The sequence below is a fragment of the Atractosteus spatula genome, chromosome 1, assembly GCF_055471065.1.
Source record: "Atractosteus spatula isolate fAtrSpa1 chromosome 1, fAtrSpa1.hap1, whole genome shotgun sequence".
NCBI classification, from domain to species: Eukaryota; Metazoa; Chordata; class Actinopteri; order Semionotiformes; family Lepisosteidae; genus Atractosteus; species Atractosteus spatula.
Window position 1 is genome coordinate 28,406,090 of NC_142706.1, and position 16,580 is coordinate 28,422,669.

Here is a 16,580-nt window from a genome sequence, read left to right on the forward strand (position 1 = left end):
ACTTGGCAAATACCACAAATAATACTGTTGTCTGAACAAAGCAATAATCAGTAAGATGCAAATAGTATAGATTGTGTAATCCACTTATGGATACATAGACTGTAACTATATAACACCACATAAGTAGTAAAAAAGGTGAGGTTTTTCTATTATTTATAAGTAACAATTTATTAATAATACAGAATTCCTTGTACCACAAGAGCCAATTGATTATTTTGATACTTGAATATTTATGTGAAGTAATATGCACTGTATCTCTGTGCCAAAATAATGCAAGAAAGCTCTTAGACTAAAATAGTTTATATAGTTATACTTAATAGTTAAAATAGTTTATTAATCTTTCAGAAAATAATGGGAAAAACATTTTTTACAAACATACAAACATTTCAATATTCAAATTAAAACAATGAGTTACATTTATTTTTTAAAAATAGTATTTTACCTGATATAAATTACTGTTTTATTATATTTTGCAGTTACATATATACTCTAAAGATCCAAATCCACATAAATTCTAATACCTTTAGTTTATGGTTACAGTTGGGTAACCCTGTTTATTAAGGGTAACATTTTACACTGAAATGTTTCACAGACCATCACTGACACCAAGTGTGTAGATGAAGGTATTGCATGCGTCAGACATTTTAATTACATGGGCATAATTGAATACCGTATTTGGCACCCCTTATTTATTAAGTACATAAATAAGAATATATATATATTCTATATAGAAGATAATATAGAATATATTGGTCTATTGAGAGTCAAATTTTATTTCTCTGTCACTGTTTGGATTTACTTATATACATCACAAACACAAAACAGTTAAAATGGGTTTTGATCATGCAAAATATACATCTGCTGTATCAGTTTCAGGTTTACACTTTATTTTGTGAATTCAGAGAACTCACTTTATCCATTGTTATTGTCAATAAGTCGCCAGTTGGACAAGCTTGCAGAGATTAATTTCCAGAGATTTATAGCATTTCCGTAGATTCTCTTTTGTACAATAACATCTTTCGCTAGATCACTTCTGCCACATTTGGACAGATAATGTGAGAGAAGACCAATTTTGTCAGCAGATGTAGGTAGAGTTCTTCTCCATATGACAATAAGTTCAAATATTTGATCAGCCAGATTCTCTGGAATTTTTAGTTTGACAAGTTGGATGGAACTTCGGTTGATTTGGAGACAAAGGACCAGCAGAGCAGCATCTTCTTCTGACAGCTCTCCTGCCAACCAGTGCAGCAGCATATCAGAGAGTGACTCCAATGAACACACAAATTGACCACAGCTGTGTATTTTCAATTCAGTTCTTCACATCATATAAAAGATATTCATTACTTGCTTTACATTTTGACTTTTAATAGTTGTGAATTATTATTTAACAATGGTAAATGTGAACTTATTTGTGAAGATTTTGTAATACAATATGACTAGCACACTTCATTAATATAGCAGCTGTACAAGATAAGATAAAACATATTACAAGGTGAACATTTTAATGTATTTTTACTGTTGTTGTTGGGAAGAATAATACCATTTTAGAATTATATTATGCACATTTTTTCTGCATACATACAGAGATGGTGTTGCAGATTATAATTTATCTATGTTTAATCAACTCTATAGATTACTACAGTACTTGGTAACTACTGCATACGTGTTTTTTCAGCAGTTAAGTGTAAAACATTGAAAGAAAATAACATAATCCATTCTTACTTCAGCTGGGAACCACTGTGATCGTACATGTTATATACCTGTCTTTAATGCTTGGCTCAGTTGATTTGAATTGAGCATTGGAAATTATTTAAAATGATAAATACATAATCTTTTATGCAATGTAACATAAACGTTTTTTCTTACCTGACTGATCAGAAAATAAGGCATTAGCACTTACAGGCCAACTGATGATTCTCTCTTTCTACAATTAGAAACATAACAGATACTGTAAATTAGAAAGATTTTTACATATAGAGATCATAAATCATAAAACTTCGTAAGTCATAAAAATGGCTTCTTATAATAAACTCATCCACTTTTGACAGAGCAATTATATATTTTTAAATTTAGCTCCACCTTATGACAGTGATAGTGTCATTTGATGTAGTGTTATCTACTGTATTTTGTTTTAACAGAATATTTTTCTATTAGAGTTCTCATAATTTATTTTTATTTTGGGTGTTACTGGATTGTGTCTATGACCAAAACAATTAATAGGTTTGTTTACAATGTGTTTTTATTTAGATTTGTTTCATATTTACATCTATACATTTGTCAGCATGCTTTTATGTAAGTCAATTATTATCACATATTCATTGTACAAAAAAAAAATGTATTTTACATTATAAGATGATTTATTAATACCAGGTGAAAATACAGAGGTCTGCCTTACAAGAATTGCTCAGTAATACCCACACAGGTAATGGAATGTTGCGGTGGTAATGGAATTTTAAAGTTTTCAAATTGCTAAATGCATACCTGCATTTTTACTGTATAACTCTGTTGAAGCATGTTAAAACATCTACACAAGGTGATGTGGTTTTTGATTACATCACTACTAATGTATGTTAATTTCTTAAGTAGGGTTATAATGGCAAACAATTCACATAATTCTAGAAGCCTAGGTGGGGAGTTAACTAAAACTAAAAATGTACCCATAGCATAGTGGTGGTGCAAAACATGTTAAAATATATTTGTTATATTGAATCTTCTATTAGCTCATTCTTATAACAGAAAGTTTGCCTAGATGTTTGAATACATCAGAAATGGTGCTAATCATTTAAGGTGTATCATTTAAAAAGGCTAAAATCTTGATGTTTTACCTTTGGCAATGTCAATGGCAGTTTGCACACTGGTTCTGGATGATGACATTCAGCAGGGATGATTGGTTTATTACCAGACACAACAATCTGCTCCTTTGTTACTTTATAAATTATTGCTGTGCCTTTGTAATGAGATGAGCAATAATTACCAAATTCATCAGTCTCCTTTAGTTGAAGAGTCAGTCTATTCTTTCTTTGGGAGTGAAATGTTAGTCTATGATCTGATCCATTCTCATTATTTCCTGCAAGCAATATAAATGCATATACAGTAGTTTTACAATGTTAAATGTCTTACATTCAACAAATAAGAAAATAAACCTTTGGTCTGTGTATGTTTTCAGAATCAGATTTTGTAGTTCAAAAAGCCATTGAAAATGTTAACACATAGGTTAAGAAACTCAGTTTTCTTACAGGAACATATTCAATTTGTCTGACAAAAAAGAAATGATAAACAAGAAGCATGACATTTTTATATTATGACATTATATTTATATTTTGTAACCTGAAGATGTAATGTTTCCACTGAATATTAATAAAAGTTGATCTCCTTCTTGCATTGGGATTTTCTCAGAGGGGTCAGGGGGGCCGGAGTATCCTTCTTCACGAAGCATCATTAGTTCCCAGCTCAAGTCTTTGGTGGGTACAGCCACAATGATGACACTGTCTGGCTTCTCTTTTTTATGATACAAAACAATGGTAACCATAGTGCTGCAGATAGCTTCTTGAAGATTGTGAATTAATGTTATCAAGCGTGAATGTTTCACTGAGGAAATGAGTCGTAAAATAATTAATCTGAAGGAAACAAAGGTAAACAAAACAATTAGTCTCTATTCAGCTTTAATGCAGGCAAGTTATAATCTAATAATTTTTTTAAAGAAATGAACATACAGTATAACAAAATTCTCATGCCTTTCAAAATGCTCATCCAATTCAGAAGAAATAAGACCATTCTGCATATTCCTTACTGCAACATCTTCTAGGACAACCCATTGTTCATCTTTGGATTTATAACCTAGTAAGGTGAGGTTTTCATTTGCTGTCTTTCTTGATTTCTTCACAGTGGCACTCGTTTTGAAACATTGCAGATATTTTAAAGTATATTTGCAACTCTTTCAGAATCACAAAACATAAAATGTTATAGTTATTTTAAATATAGAAAAACATTAGCAGTACATTAGTACATTAGCAGTGTAGCTTAAGTGTCATGAAAAGTTTAACTGTCTAAGAAGTAGATTAAGTTTAGTATTTTTATATACAGAAATTAAACATATTTTATGTTATACATTGTACAGACATACAGTAAATTAAATGTTGGGGGTGGATCTATCTGATAATAAAATAACAGCATGCAAGGAACTCAAAACATCTGAGCGAGGTGTGAAGAATGTTCTGCAGAGATTTCAAATCCTGAAATTAAAAAAAAAAATCACATTTAAAATTCATAAATTTAGAAAATCAATACAATTACTTAATATGTAATTATATAGGTTGGACATGTACTCTGAAGAGGATTTGTTTATGCAAAAAAATCTTTTGTTGAAGGGGAATACAAATCTGTTGAAAGATTTCATTCTTTGAATATGTAAAACATTTAAATGATGGAAATATGAAAACCATACATGTAACACAGATCAGGAACTCCTCAGCTATGTACATATGCAACCACTCAGAACACGAGCTATGTATTTGAAACACAGCACCTATAACAGCGTGTTGCGTTATGTGACTCACTGGCCAAAGATGATCGATAGACGGCACTTCTGTTTTCCTTCTGTTTATCATTATTAAATCCACATTATTAAATCCACATAACATGGAATATTAATATGAGATTTTGTAACTAAAGGGATAATTGTGGTACCCGACAATAAAAATAGCAGAAGTATAACATCATTGAATGTCATAAACAATATTAATTTAGGAATCTAAATAGATGACACATACTGCACATGGCTGGTAGTGGTAGTGAAAAAAAAACAGTATTTCACCTTCTTCATAAACACTTTCTGCATCAACGTCTTTAACTTGGTCACTTACTGAATGGTTATTTTGGAAAAGTTCTAACATGCTCGTTCTGACTATATAACTTTATATTCCATATAAAAGCTATAATGTTTTAAATTTTTCTTTGAATACTTGTTGTCGTTATTGTTTTAAAAAAAGTTGCAGTACTTTTTAAAATCCATTTAATAGGGAATATTCTCACAGGATGTGGGCCGTTGGAGCAGTAACAGGCTGTGATTAATCAGGTTGTGTTGATGGCCAGGATTGTGTCAATGTGTCAGTGGAACAGGGAACAATTAGTAATAATGGTAACACCCAGGTCATCAAAGAAGCAATTAGGTACAGTGGTTGCTGTGCCAGTTTGATTTAGAACTTGGGAAGAGTGGGCAGTAAAGAGTAGTAAAGCAAAAAAAAGAAGTGATAAGTGCCCTAGGACTCCTGGTTCTCAGACAACCCAAGCTTCCTTCTCGGCAATGTCCTGGACACACCAGCCACTAACAGAGACAATGGGAAAACCACTGAGGGGGGAATGGCTTATGGCAGGGATAAAACGATCTGAGCCTGAACAAAAGCAGCTCTCTCTCCTCCTGATGAGCCCCTTAACACAAGATTGGCCCAGGAACTGCAGACCAAGGGAGACTTTGGCAGAGGAACGGAGGTGCTGTGCAGAGATGTTCAATACTTGGAGGCAAGGAGCAAATAAACTGGCATGGTGGGTCGATACTGAGCCAAGGGGAACATAGTGCAGCCTAAAGGAGGACTCCTGATATAGCCCAAATGGAAATTGGACTGTATGGCATCCCTCATCTATGCGTTGTTGTTCTTCACTGTACCACCAAGACTTTCTAACACCCTCTCCTCATCACCTAAAAGGACAGGTGACCCTCAAGAATTCATTATGACCCTTGGAAGTACCTTCTGTTGCTGCAAATGCTGTTTTCTTTGAGTCTTTGAGTGATAGTAAATGTTGATGTATTTAGAAAAAAGGGGGCACTTATATGATACTAATGCTTGTTGCTGGTCTGTGTTTGCATTGGTGATTCTGGGAGATTAACAGAACCTGTAGTAAAGTAGAGGGGGCTTAGCACCCCATTTGTATTGCTAGGTAAGGCGTAGTCATTACAAGGCAGGATACAATTCTTGTTTGGCTGGTCACCTCGCTGTGACAATATTAATATGTAACCATCTATCTAAAGAAATTTTGTCGGAAAATAAAATTAGTTTCTTAACATCATTAACGATATTAATTTATGGATCTAAATATAATACATTTATGTAGTTGGTATTAATACTATATTCAACTTTCTTCGTAAACATCTGCATCAGTAATCTATAATCTGCATCTGCATCTGCATCGTCCTGGCCAAATTTCCCATTGGCTCTTACCAATCATGGCCTCCTAATAATCCTCATCTATGAATTGGCTTCATTACTCTGCTCTCCTCCCCACTGATAGCTGGTGTGTGGTGAGTGTTCTGGCGCACTATGGCTGCCGTCACTTCATCCAGGTGGATGCTGCACACTAGTGGTGGTGGAGGGGAGTCCCCATTACCTGTAAAGCTCTTTGAGTGGAGTGTCCAGAAAAGCGCTATATAAGTGTAAGCAATTATTATTATTAATCAATTTCTTTTACTCATTCGCTTATGGTTATTTTGGAAATATTCTGACATGTCCGTTTTAGCCATGTTACCAAGTGGTAATAAAAAGACCATTGAAATTGAAGTATAACAACGTCTCTGAACATTATTAGCAATATTAATTAATTACTTATAAATAATAATTTCAAACTGCTTGCATTTTCATGAGGGTGATTTGTCATTGTCTTCGCAAACTTCACGTTCTCATTAAAATGCCTGTTTCAGATGTCAATAACTTTGGGAACAAATGACACAGAGCCTTCAAACCACGTGTATTTTAAAGATCGCAATTAGTGATTTTTTTTTATTTCAACCACATCTGGTGTGTGGTTTAATTTTAGCAACCTTATTTTTTTACTGTATACGCAATTATGCACAGGCTTGAATAAAGTACATCCCTGGTATAAGCGAGTTTATTAATGCGAGAACTACTATTCAAAACCTATGCGTATGAAATGCAAATAATGCAGAATAATACAAACATAAAATCCTTTACAATTATACATCTTTTGTGAGTAGAGGGTTCAACTTCTCTTTAATTTGTGAAACTCTTTTTGTATTTTCTGTTTTTTACAGAGATAAAAATAAACTATACATGCAATTGCCTTTTCACTACAGCACGCATTATGTTACATTTTTTATGCATCAGTCAAAGCATTCTGAACTCCCTAATAGGTAAAAAATGTAATAATTCTGTACTGTAGGTAGCACCCATAATAATAAAATGAAACTGTAAATTATTGTTGCAGAAAGAAAACACAACGTTTCATCCATGGAGCCTTCTTCAGGTGTTTTCTTTCTTCTCTTTTCAGCGTGGAATAAACCTATTACTTGTTCTGTTGCGGCTGGAGAGAAATTCTTGCGATGCGCTGCTGATGCTCTCTGAAGACCAGCTAGTTAGTTCTGGCTTACTAGCAAAGTTTGTGCACAGGAGAAAAGTGACTGCGGGTCCCAGCAGGTGAGGAAGAAGACCGGTTCGCTCCTGATGAAGTGCTAGTCCTGAATCCTTAGATTCAGATTGGGTTCACAGTTCACGAGGCTTGCTGCTGTCTAACCTTGGTGGATCCTTTGGTAACGCGCTGGCAACCTCCGTTCTCGACTCTCAGAACAAGGGAAAGTCCTACACTCGGACGCACTGGCCGTTACGTGGTGGTCCGGGCTGAGTCTGAGGATGTTCAGGAGGAGCCCTGAGGCTGAATGTCCAGCAGGCGCGCTGCGAGAATGTCCTGCACTTTGGATCTGTTCTGCGCTTGGGAACTGTTCTGTGTTGCCTACTTTTAACTGGAGGGACTGCAGGTCTTTCATTGGTTGAAAGTTTCATGGGCCTCAGAGACCCACGTGGGGTTAACCTGCCCTACCAGTTCCTGATTGGCTGATGATGAGTAACCATGCACTCTGACCTTAGAGTTGTAAACAAACTTTCAATCAGACTCTCCCTTGGAATCTCTGACTTTAAGGCACCAGAGATGAGATTATTAAGGTTGCTGGAGAATCTCAGCAATGGGGAATTGTTCCTTATCACGACACTCCATCAGCTAGAAAAACACCTTAATTATGAACCAAATGGAATGGCCTCTCTGTATTAAGCACCACTGAGATGAAGGAGAGAGAGACTGGCACGGGAACAGAAAACTTAATTCCTGTACTTTAATAAGCCTTGCCGCTACACTCCTATCCTGGATTCCTTGCACTGGCTTCAAATTCCTTGTGGACTTTAAAATCCTCATGCTCACCTATAAGGCTCTGCATGGCTTGGCATCTTAGTACCTGTCTGAACTATTATCACTCTACTCCCTACCTCGCAACCTTCGCTCTTCTAATTCTGGTCTCCTAACTGTCCCCCAAGCCCATCTATATTCTATGGGTGAAAGGGCCTTCACCTGTTATTCCCCCAAGCTCTGGAACTTTCTCCCCAAGGATATTTAGAGACTCACCTTCTCTAAACTCCTTCAAATCCAGACTCAAAACCTTCTTCTTTAGAAGAGCCTTTACTTAACTGGTTCTGTTCTTTACCCCTCTGCTCCTACTATACTTAGAACTACCATCCATGGTCTCCTCTGTGTATTGTAATTGTGTTTTATCTTGTGTATTCTTCTGATTTATCGATGTTGTCATTCTGTAAACTGCTTTGAGAAGCCGCCTTTAAAGGTGCTATATAAAATAAAGTTTATTATTATTATTATTATTATTATTAATTTTGTATATCACAGTACATTAAATATTTACTTTTGGAAGCATAACTATCCAGTCGGTGCTATGAACTGCAGGAGCCACAGATAAAACCTAAAAAAATGTTTCTCCTGATTAGGACAGTAGAGAAACTATATTGATTAAAAATCATAACTGTAACAAATTATGTCAAGCTTCACATGAGTTTTTTCTAAATTATGTAGATTCTTAATTTTGGAAGTATGCACTGCCAATAGTTTCCTGAACATCACTAATGATATTAATCTATGGATACAGATATATTTATTTAGCTGATTGTGGTAAGGTGTTCCGCTTTCTCCGTACAGATCTGCATCAAATTCTTTAACTTGTTCACTTGTGGTTGTTTTGGAAACATTTTAATGTTCATTTTAACTACATTTTTGCTGCCAATGCTGTTGCGGTAGACAATGAAATGCTCATAGTTTGTAATGTATGGCGCTGTGACCAAGGTACACTTAGGTACAGTACAAATAAATACATTTCTTATATACTGTACTGTAGTGGCTTTAAAACCATACAGTATTATGCTGTATTTAATGTATATACAGTATATTTATATAGTATACCCTCAGTTAATTGTATGCTATCAGTCAGTATATTTGTGGATATGACTTCATGTGATTTGTGCAAGTGGCATGTCAAGAATGTATTCTTATATTGTACTGTGCAGTAATCAACTGCGGAATTATATAATCAGTATATAAATGTACGGTATACACAGTAAATACAGTGTAGTGGTTTGATGGGTTTACTGAGACAATTATCAATTGTAGCAGTAATCACGAGGTTGTTCGTTGGGGCTTTTAGAAAATCAATCATCAGAACAACTAACAACGCACACACACGGGTTCAATACACGAGATACATTTATTAATATAAATTGTGCACCAAAGATATACTAGTCTGCCTGGATACGAGCGGCAGACCTTACTGTGAGGGTTATCAATATACAAGGTATATAATCTCGAAGAGATGCAAACACAAAGAGATACACAACAGAGAATATATGTCAATATATATCGTTCGGTTACCAAATCGCTAATCAGCGTTATTACCCACTGTTACTCTAAACTCGGAAGTAAATACATTACTCATGAATTAAATTGATAACAACTTGTGTTGAGGTACAATTAAATTCTCGAGACGCAATGTAGAACATGGGGTTTACTTATCCACTGTGTATGGATTTGGAATTTCCCGGCACGAACACCAAACCAGCTGACAGGCTCTGTTGCAGCCTCTGTTCCAGCGGTTGTCCAATGGGCGTTGTGTCGGCGTCCTCTGGCTTCCGGCCAACCAGTCGAGGTGCAGCTCGGAGTAGGACGGGCGGAGGAATCTAACTGCGGCGTGCAGGGCAGTTGTTGCTCCGAGGGGATCTACCAGCAGTCCGGCTGGCTAGTAGAAAGTCTCTATGCACAGAGTGTGACCGCGAGTCCTCACAAGTCACTCTTTTGCCTGGGAAGAAACTGGTTCGTTCCCGGTCCAGCGCTGCTTCTGAATAAGCTATTCAGGTTGTCGACGAGGGTCCAACTGTAGGCTGCCGTTGATCAAGCGGAGCATTCACGTTGGTAGAATTCTGAGTACGTACGGGATCCTCGGCCTCGCGCTTAGAACAAAGTCCAAGTCCTTTTGCAGACAACAGCAGTTGTCACGTGATTGTCTCTGAGGATGCGCGAAAATGGCCAAGGAGAGCCCAGAACTGAGCTTGCGCTCCCTTTTTGATCAAGACCCAGATGTGTGCTGATTGGTTCAGAGTTTGGCGGGCATTGGAGACCCACATGGTATTACCACGCCCTGCCAGTCCCTGATTGGTTGGTCAAGGTGAGATATAAGTCACTTACTCTTGACACTTAGGAATGCAGTCCTGATGTCCATTTGGCACTCCCTAGACTGATAGGCGCCAATGGATGACCATTGATCATGATAGCCAGGCTTAGCTAATTGCATCCCCGTCTGGGAGCTTGCTTCTTATCAAAAGAAAACATCTTAAATCAGCCTGCATGAATTCTTTCTCTGTGGCTGCACCACAGAGATGGAGGGTGAGATGGGGCCTCCTTTAGGAGCATACCAACGCTTAATTCTGTCTTATTAACAAGCATTGCTGCTACAACAGTATGGTACTGTATGGTTTCAAAGCCACTACAGCACAGTATGTCTGAAATATATTCATAATCAAAATTTAAAATGAAATTGTTTCTTTGTTACTTGCTGCTGAAATTTACATAAGACAAAATATAGTTTATTTTAATGTGGATTAAACCTGAAAGACATTCACATTCGCATTCACAACAAGCTATAATAATACACGATTTTTTACATATATACAGTACAGTATAAAAAAAATAAAAGTCTAAACACTATACAACTTAAATTGTATAATTGTAAAGATTATGCCAAGGGGCTCAGAATTGACCAGGAATTAAAAACCAGGCATTTTCTGCCAACAGCTCAAATGCTTCTACATGCCACGTTAAGCTTTCACTGTACCACCCAGTGGTTTTACAAAGTAGTGCTTAGTCCCACAACAAAATATTTTTTTTTTAAAAGGCTGGTGCAGTGGGTTGAGGTGTAGTGTGTGCATTGCGATCTGCTGCACTATCTGGTCTGCAGCCATTCCCCTGCTTGCTCATTTAAAAAAACAAGAATTTAAACAAAGTAGCAGATGATGATGAAATTAATTTTAAAGGAAGTTTTTAAAATTTATAATTTTCCTTTATAATTGAATCCAATTTTCCTACTTCCCACAATGTATGAAGTATGGTAGAATATCTTTGATCCGTGAAAGAGTAAAAACAAAATCTCCATGGTTTTGTAGCATACTGTATGACATGAATAATAGCTTTAATTGGATTACCTTACTCCCTTAATAGGACTGTTTCTGGGAACTGATGACCTCATTGGTCTTGCCTGATCTGTTTCTTCACCTTGCTTCTTTTTTTCTGAATTTGGGGAGCAGGGAAGAGTAAAAGTGAGTGGTTTACAAAAGGGCTGTAGGGCTTGTAAAAACAACATAGTGGTATGCATCACTCTTTGATTTCAGTGTAGCCATCAGTGATGCATCTATAGGCTGGACCTAATGGAAAATAAATTGGTTTTAATAGCAAGAAATATAATTGATACTATTTTAAGACAGGGTTACAATTTTTTTCAAAACAAACAAATAACAAAGAGTTTGGCTCATTAGCCTAATCTTTAAAAGACTATAAATAAAGATACATCTACATGTTAATTGCCAATAAAAATCATTAAGATTTAGAAGTGAAGAATTCAAGTCATCAGCAATATGGTTAATATCCCAGGAAAATAATACAAGTAAAAAATGGAGATTGTTCAGTGTTCTTTAGATTTGGGTCTAAGTGTACCATGACAGAGACAACATATTGATACAAGATTATAAGCAGAAACATGCTAAAACATTTTCATTATGTACTGTATCATATACTGTATCTTAAGTGGTACAAGTTTTTTTTATTATTTTGCTTTTCTTTTGAAATTTATGATGCAATTATATCATAAAGATAAATAGAGTATAACTACAACATGATATAGTCAGTGGAGTCATTAAATTGTAAGCACATTAATTGCAAGTGACTTACAATTGTGATGCAAGTGATGCAATACCTACCACTGTTTGAACAATTACCGGAGTATTAAAAGATCCAGGAAATTCTTGTATCCAAGCTCAATTTTAAAGATAGTCTTTTTCTGACAACAGTGAAATTTTCTTAGCGTAAACATGAAACAACTGAAAACAGACCCAGTTTATACACTTTAACTTCTGCAAAGGAACCCTAAAAAGATTAAAACAAAGAAAAAATAAAGTACATAATGTGGATTCAAAACACATTCTTACAGAATGCATTAAATAACATGCAATTTATTTGTAAATAGTAATATTTTTTTTTCATTGCTTAACAGCAAACACTAATATAAAAAAAACATCTATTTTCATTTTTACTTGTTAATTCAAGAATAACTCATTCAGAAATGTCATAAGCATGCTGTATAACTAGATGTAAATCAATCATGCACATTCATGCAAATTCTGGCTCAGTTATCTGGCACAGATATTTTAAGATGCTTTACTATGTGTTGAGAAACTCACAGGGGTTTTTATTTAAGATATTATTAAATTCAAAAACAAGAAAATGTAAGTTGTTGTGAAAAAATAGAATCAAAATGATGCATTATAAGTTAAAAATCATAAATACTGTTATACTGTTCATATTTGCATAATACCAAATACCATTTTACACTCTGCATTGCATATTTATTCTTGCGGCAGTTTTAATAAGCATAATTTCCCATTGCTAGGGGAATAAGAACTGGAATTATGTAATATACCTGTCTTGTGCTGGGCTGCAGGTGCACCTGTGATTCTGGAGTGACAACCTGTGTGGGTGGAAGGGGCCTAGAACCTTTAAAATTGCTAGAAGACATAGTCAGCTACAGTACCTGCAGAAGATCACTAGTCTGACACTTCCATCAATGCTTCAGAATTCCCAGTGGATGAGAATAACTCAAAGTTATTGCCTCAGGAATGTTATAAAGCTATACACCTTAATGGGTACGCGACTGAATATGAACTTTTACAATCCTGAATTTAGTTAACGTAATTGAATCTCAGTACTTCTGATGACGCTGGGTTGAACAAAAAATATATTGTTGAAATCTAATCAAACAGAATTAAGCAAAAGTAAGATGTATACTATATTCTGCTTATTACTCATTAATCTTGTGATGACAAATACAAATTGCTTGACTATCATTCATATCAGTCTTGATGTTGCTCTCCCAATACTTTTTGCAGACATTGTATGTTTGGAGGTCTAACTCCGGACAAATGTACAATTTTTGTTCATTCGACATTTGTGTTTTAGTTTTATGAATATCATTGTCAACAACTTATTAACTTGATTTTTATACAGCATACAGATGCAGCCATTCAAAGTGTGCAGCACAGACACGTACCGCGGGTAATTGGCTACGTCATCGCGGGTCATTCCGCGGAACGTGATTGGTTGACCAACAGAGGCACTCGTGGGGCGTTGGTCGGTCGTAGAAAGATTTAAATGTCTTTACTGTGCCCGTTTTAGTATTGAATATTTATATGGAATTTTACCACTGAAGGGAAATCTTAGTAGCTGAGCATAAAAAGAATAGGAGCATAACACGTGTGGAGGCCATAAATGATATTAATTTGGGACAATAAACATACAGTATTATGTAAACTGTATATGCCTGGTCTCGGTACTTTAAAGAAAAAATACACACCAGTATTCCATTTCTCCCTAAACATTTTAAGAATCAAAGTCTTTAACTAACATGTGAAATAACGTGTATAAAAAGTGGTCGTTTTAAGCTTTTCTGCTAATATAATATGGAATCGCGTATCTAAAGAAATTAATAACGATATAATTATATTCATATACTGCAACACAATAGTACACGCTGTACAATGTCTGTTAATACTGTATGTGTAGGGCTGTTTCACCACTCCTCACGTGACATTGCGGGTGGTACTGTGGTCTATGTGCCCGACTTCTGAACCACAGGTTGGGTGTTCAAATCCAGCCAACACCATGGCTTTTCTATTAACAAACATGTCTTTAAAAAAATAAAATAGTAATATTATGGACAATGAATTGACTTTTTATATTTCTAAATATCACAACATGTTCGAATTTAAGTCATTTTTAATAACAACGAATAGTCACCTTCTTTCCTTCTGACGACGGTCCCTGCTTCTGCTTCCTGCTTCTATCGTGTCGGGGGGGGGATCCCTTTAGATCTCCCTTCAGATTTAAAAGGTTATTAATCTTATTTTCGGTGTCGCATCTTCCCAGTGTAGCTGATCTTTTGCTGCCTGGGTAAACTATCACAAAGCTTTGGAGAACTTAACATTTCTATTATCAACAAATTGTAAATACAATGTTTACATTGGCATTATTAATTTTTCACTTGAGTGTATGGAGCATTGTCAGCTGTCACTGAGAGCAGACCCCCCGTTAGGGCTGCGCAAACGATCTTTTAAATTTTTATAAAGAAATGGAGGCTGTATGCATTACAATATAAACATTTACTGTCAAACTTTAAATCAACAATTGATTTAAAGATGATCTGTCATAGTGCAATGAAATACAATATTGTTGTTATTGTTGTTTTTATCCTGTAAAGCACTTTGAGAAGCCACCTTTAAAAGCGTTATATAAAGGCGCTGATTCTTATGGAATGTGTTTTCTTTCTTCTTTTTTTTTAGCATGGAATAAACCTATTACTTGATTCTTATGGAAGCCCGGTTCCGCCAGGGATTAAAAGAAAAACACACACTCTCTTGTTTCAAGCACCACATCTCTTCCCGTTAAAAAGAGGAAACACTTTACACTTTAACTCTTAAATGGAGGCTGTACAGTTTGCGTTACAATATAAACATTTATATTGATTTAAATCGCATTTTGATTTAAATCGCAAACGCGTGTGTATTTTTGGATTCACAATCAGACAAATGTAACTTAAATTGTTATCTTTGTCTTCTAAGTATCTTAATAAACTTTCAGCATAGCTTTCTCCCCGTTTAGATTTATTTTTCTTGGGATTTTGGGATCAAACATGGAAAGATTAGATTGTAATCGTTTTTATTTTTTAAATACATTTTAGAAAAGTGTAATCTATACTAAAAAGCTGTATTTATTTAATACCACTCGATACTTATATTAATGGAGTTTAGTTGATACTGTTTAAACTTTTATTTTAAATTGTATTACAGCATTGTACACATGTTTAAAAGAGAAGAGAGGAAACTCAAGCCTTCTTCAGGTGTGAGGGTTTCTGCTCAGAATGAAACGCTAAAATGTAATGTAGGCTCCGAATGGGTTCAATTATGATTTGGGCTTGATTAAGGTTGCTGCCTTTCATCTAAAATCCTGCTTGAATCCTTCTAAACTAAAAATTAGACACAAGAAGAGAAGAGGCTCTGGTGAAATTTCTCTTTTTTTAATTTCTCTTTTTTTCTTGGAAAAAAGTCAGACAGGCAGGGGGGAGAGTGAGTTCTAAATAAAGAGGTATCCAGGTAACAGTGAAATGGGCGGACAGTCTGGGGAGATCGCCCGTTTTCCATGTAAATAGTTCCCTGGTTCCGCACCCCTTGGTGTTTCTCTCGCTCTCTCTCGGGCTGGCGGGCTTGTCTTGTGTCTCTCTCTCGTCTGGGCACGGGAGTGCTGCTGGAAGGTGTTGACGGAAACACCTGATCATTAGCTCGAAAGATTTCAGTGCTTTGTGTATATTCTAATGGAAGTGGGGGCAGGGTGTGTGGGAACAGGTTTTCTCTGAAAGCATTTTCTTCCCAGTTTAGCCAATCTTGTTACAGCATGTTACAGTTTACTATTGTTAACCATACTAATTTTAAGTGCTTAATGCCATTTTTTGAACACGCAGGAATATTCTTATGTCCATATCTTCGCAAGGGAATCAGTGTGAATTGTAATACTAATTAAATGACCATGGGCACTTTCCACCCCCTCTGACAGCAGGAACATTCCTATTCTTAGCTCAGCAGCTTATTACAATATAGAGTGTTCAAACCGTTTTTTTTTACACAGTGACACAGCGTCGCATTGTGAATCTGTTTTTCCGTGTTTACAAAGAAAGTGGAATACAGTGATACTACCTGCTATATAGATACATATGTTTAGATATTTAGACCCTTAAATTAATATAATCATTAATAATAATGATAATAATGATAATTGGCCAGTGAAAGCTCTGTTGTCCTTCACATGAATGCCTGAAACATTTTACCGAACCCAGGATTTTACACTATATTCCCCATTATAAAACGGATAATTCCGGTCCTGAAGTCTGATTGCCTGACATACATTCGAAGAAGTCCTATATTCTCTAATAT

The 16,580-nt window shown here is 35.6% G+C and overlaps 1 protein-coding gene across 1 annotated transcript in view; it reads right to left on the bottom strand.

The window, feature by feature from the left end:
• The window catches only part of dthd1 (death domain containing 1), a 29,438-nt gene extending 16,321 nt beyond the window's left edge, over window positions 1-13,117 (bottom strand). Inside the window, 8 exon segments of the mRNA XM_088920310.1 lie at window positions 1,009-1,266; window positions 2,826-3,067; window positions 3,328-3,617; window positions 3,735-3,890; window positions 11,659-11,750; window positions 12,303-12,342; window positions 12,344-12,468; window positions 13,022-13,117. Of these exon segments, the coding sequence (XP_088776436.1) occupies window positions 1,009-1,266; window positions 2,826-3,067; window positions 3,328-3,617; window positions 3,735-3,890; window positions 11,659-11,750; window positions 12,303-12,342; window positions 12,344-12,468; window positions 13,022-13,117 (1,299 nt within the window).
• Window positions 13,118-16,580: the final 3,463 nt, after the last annotated feature.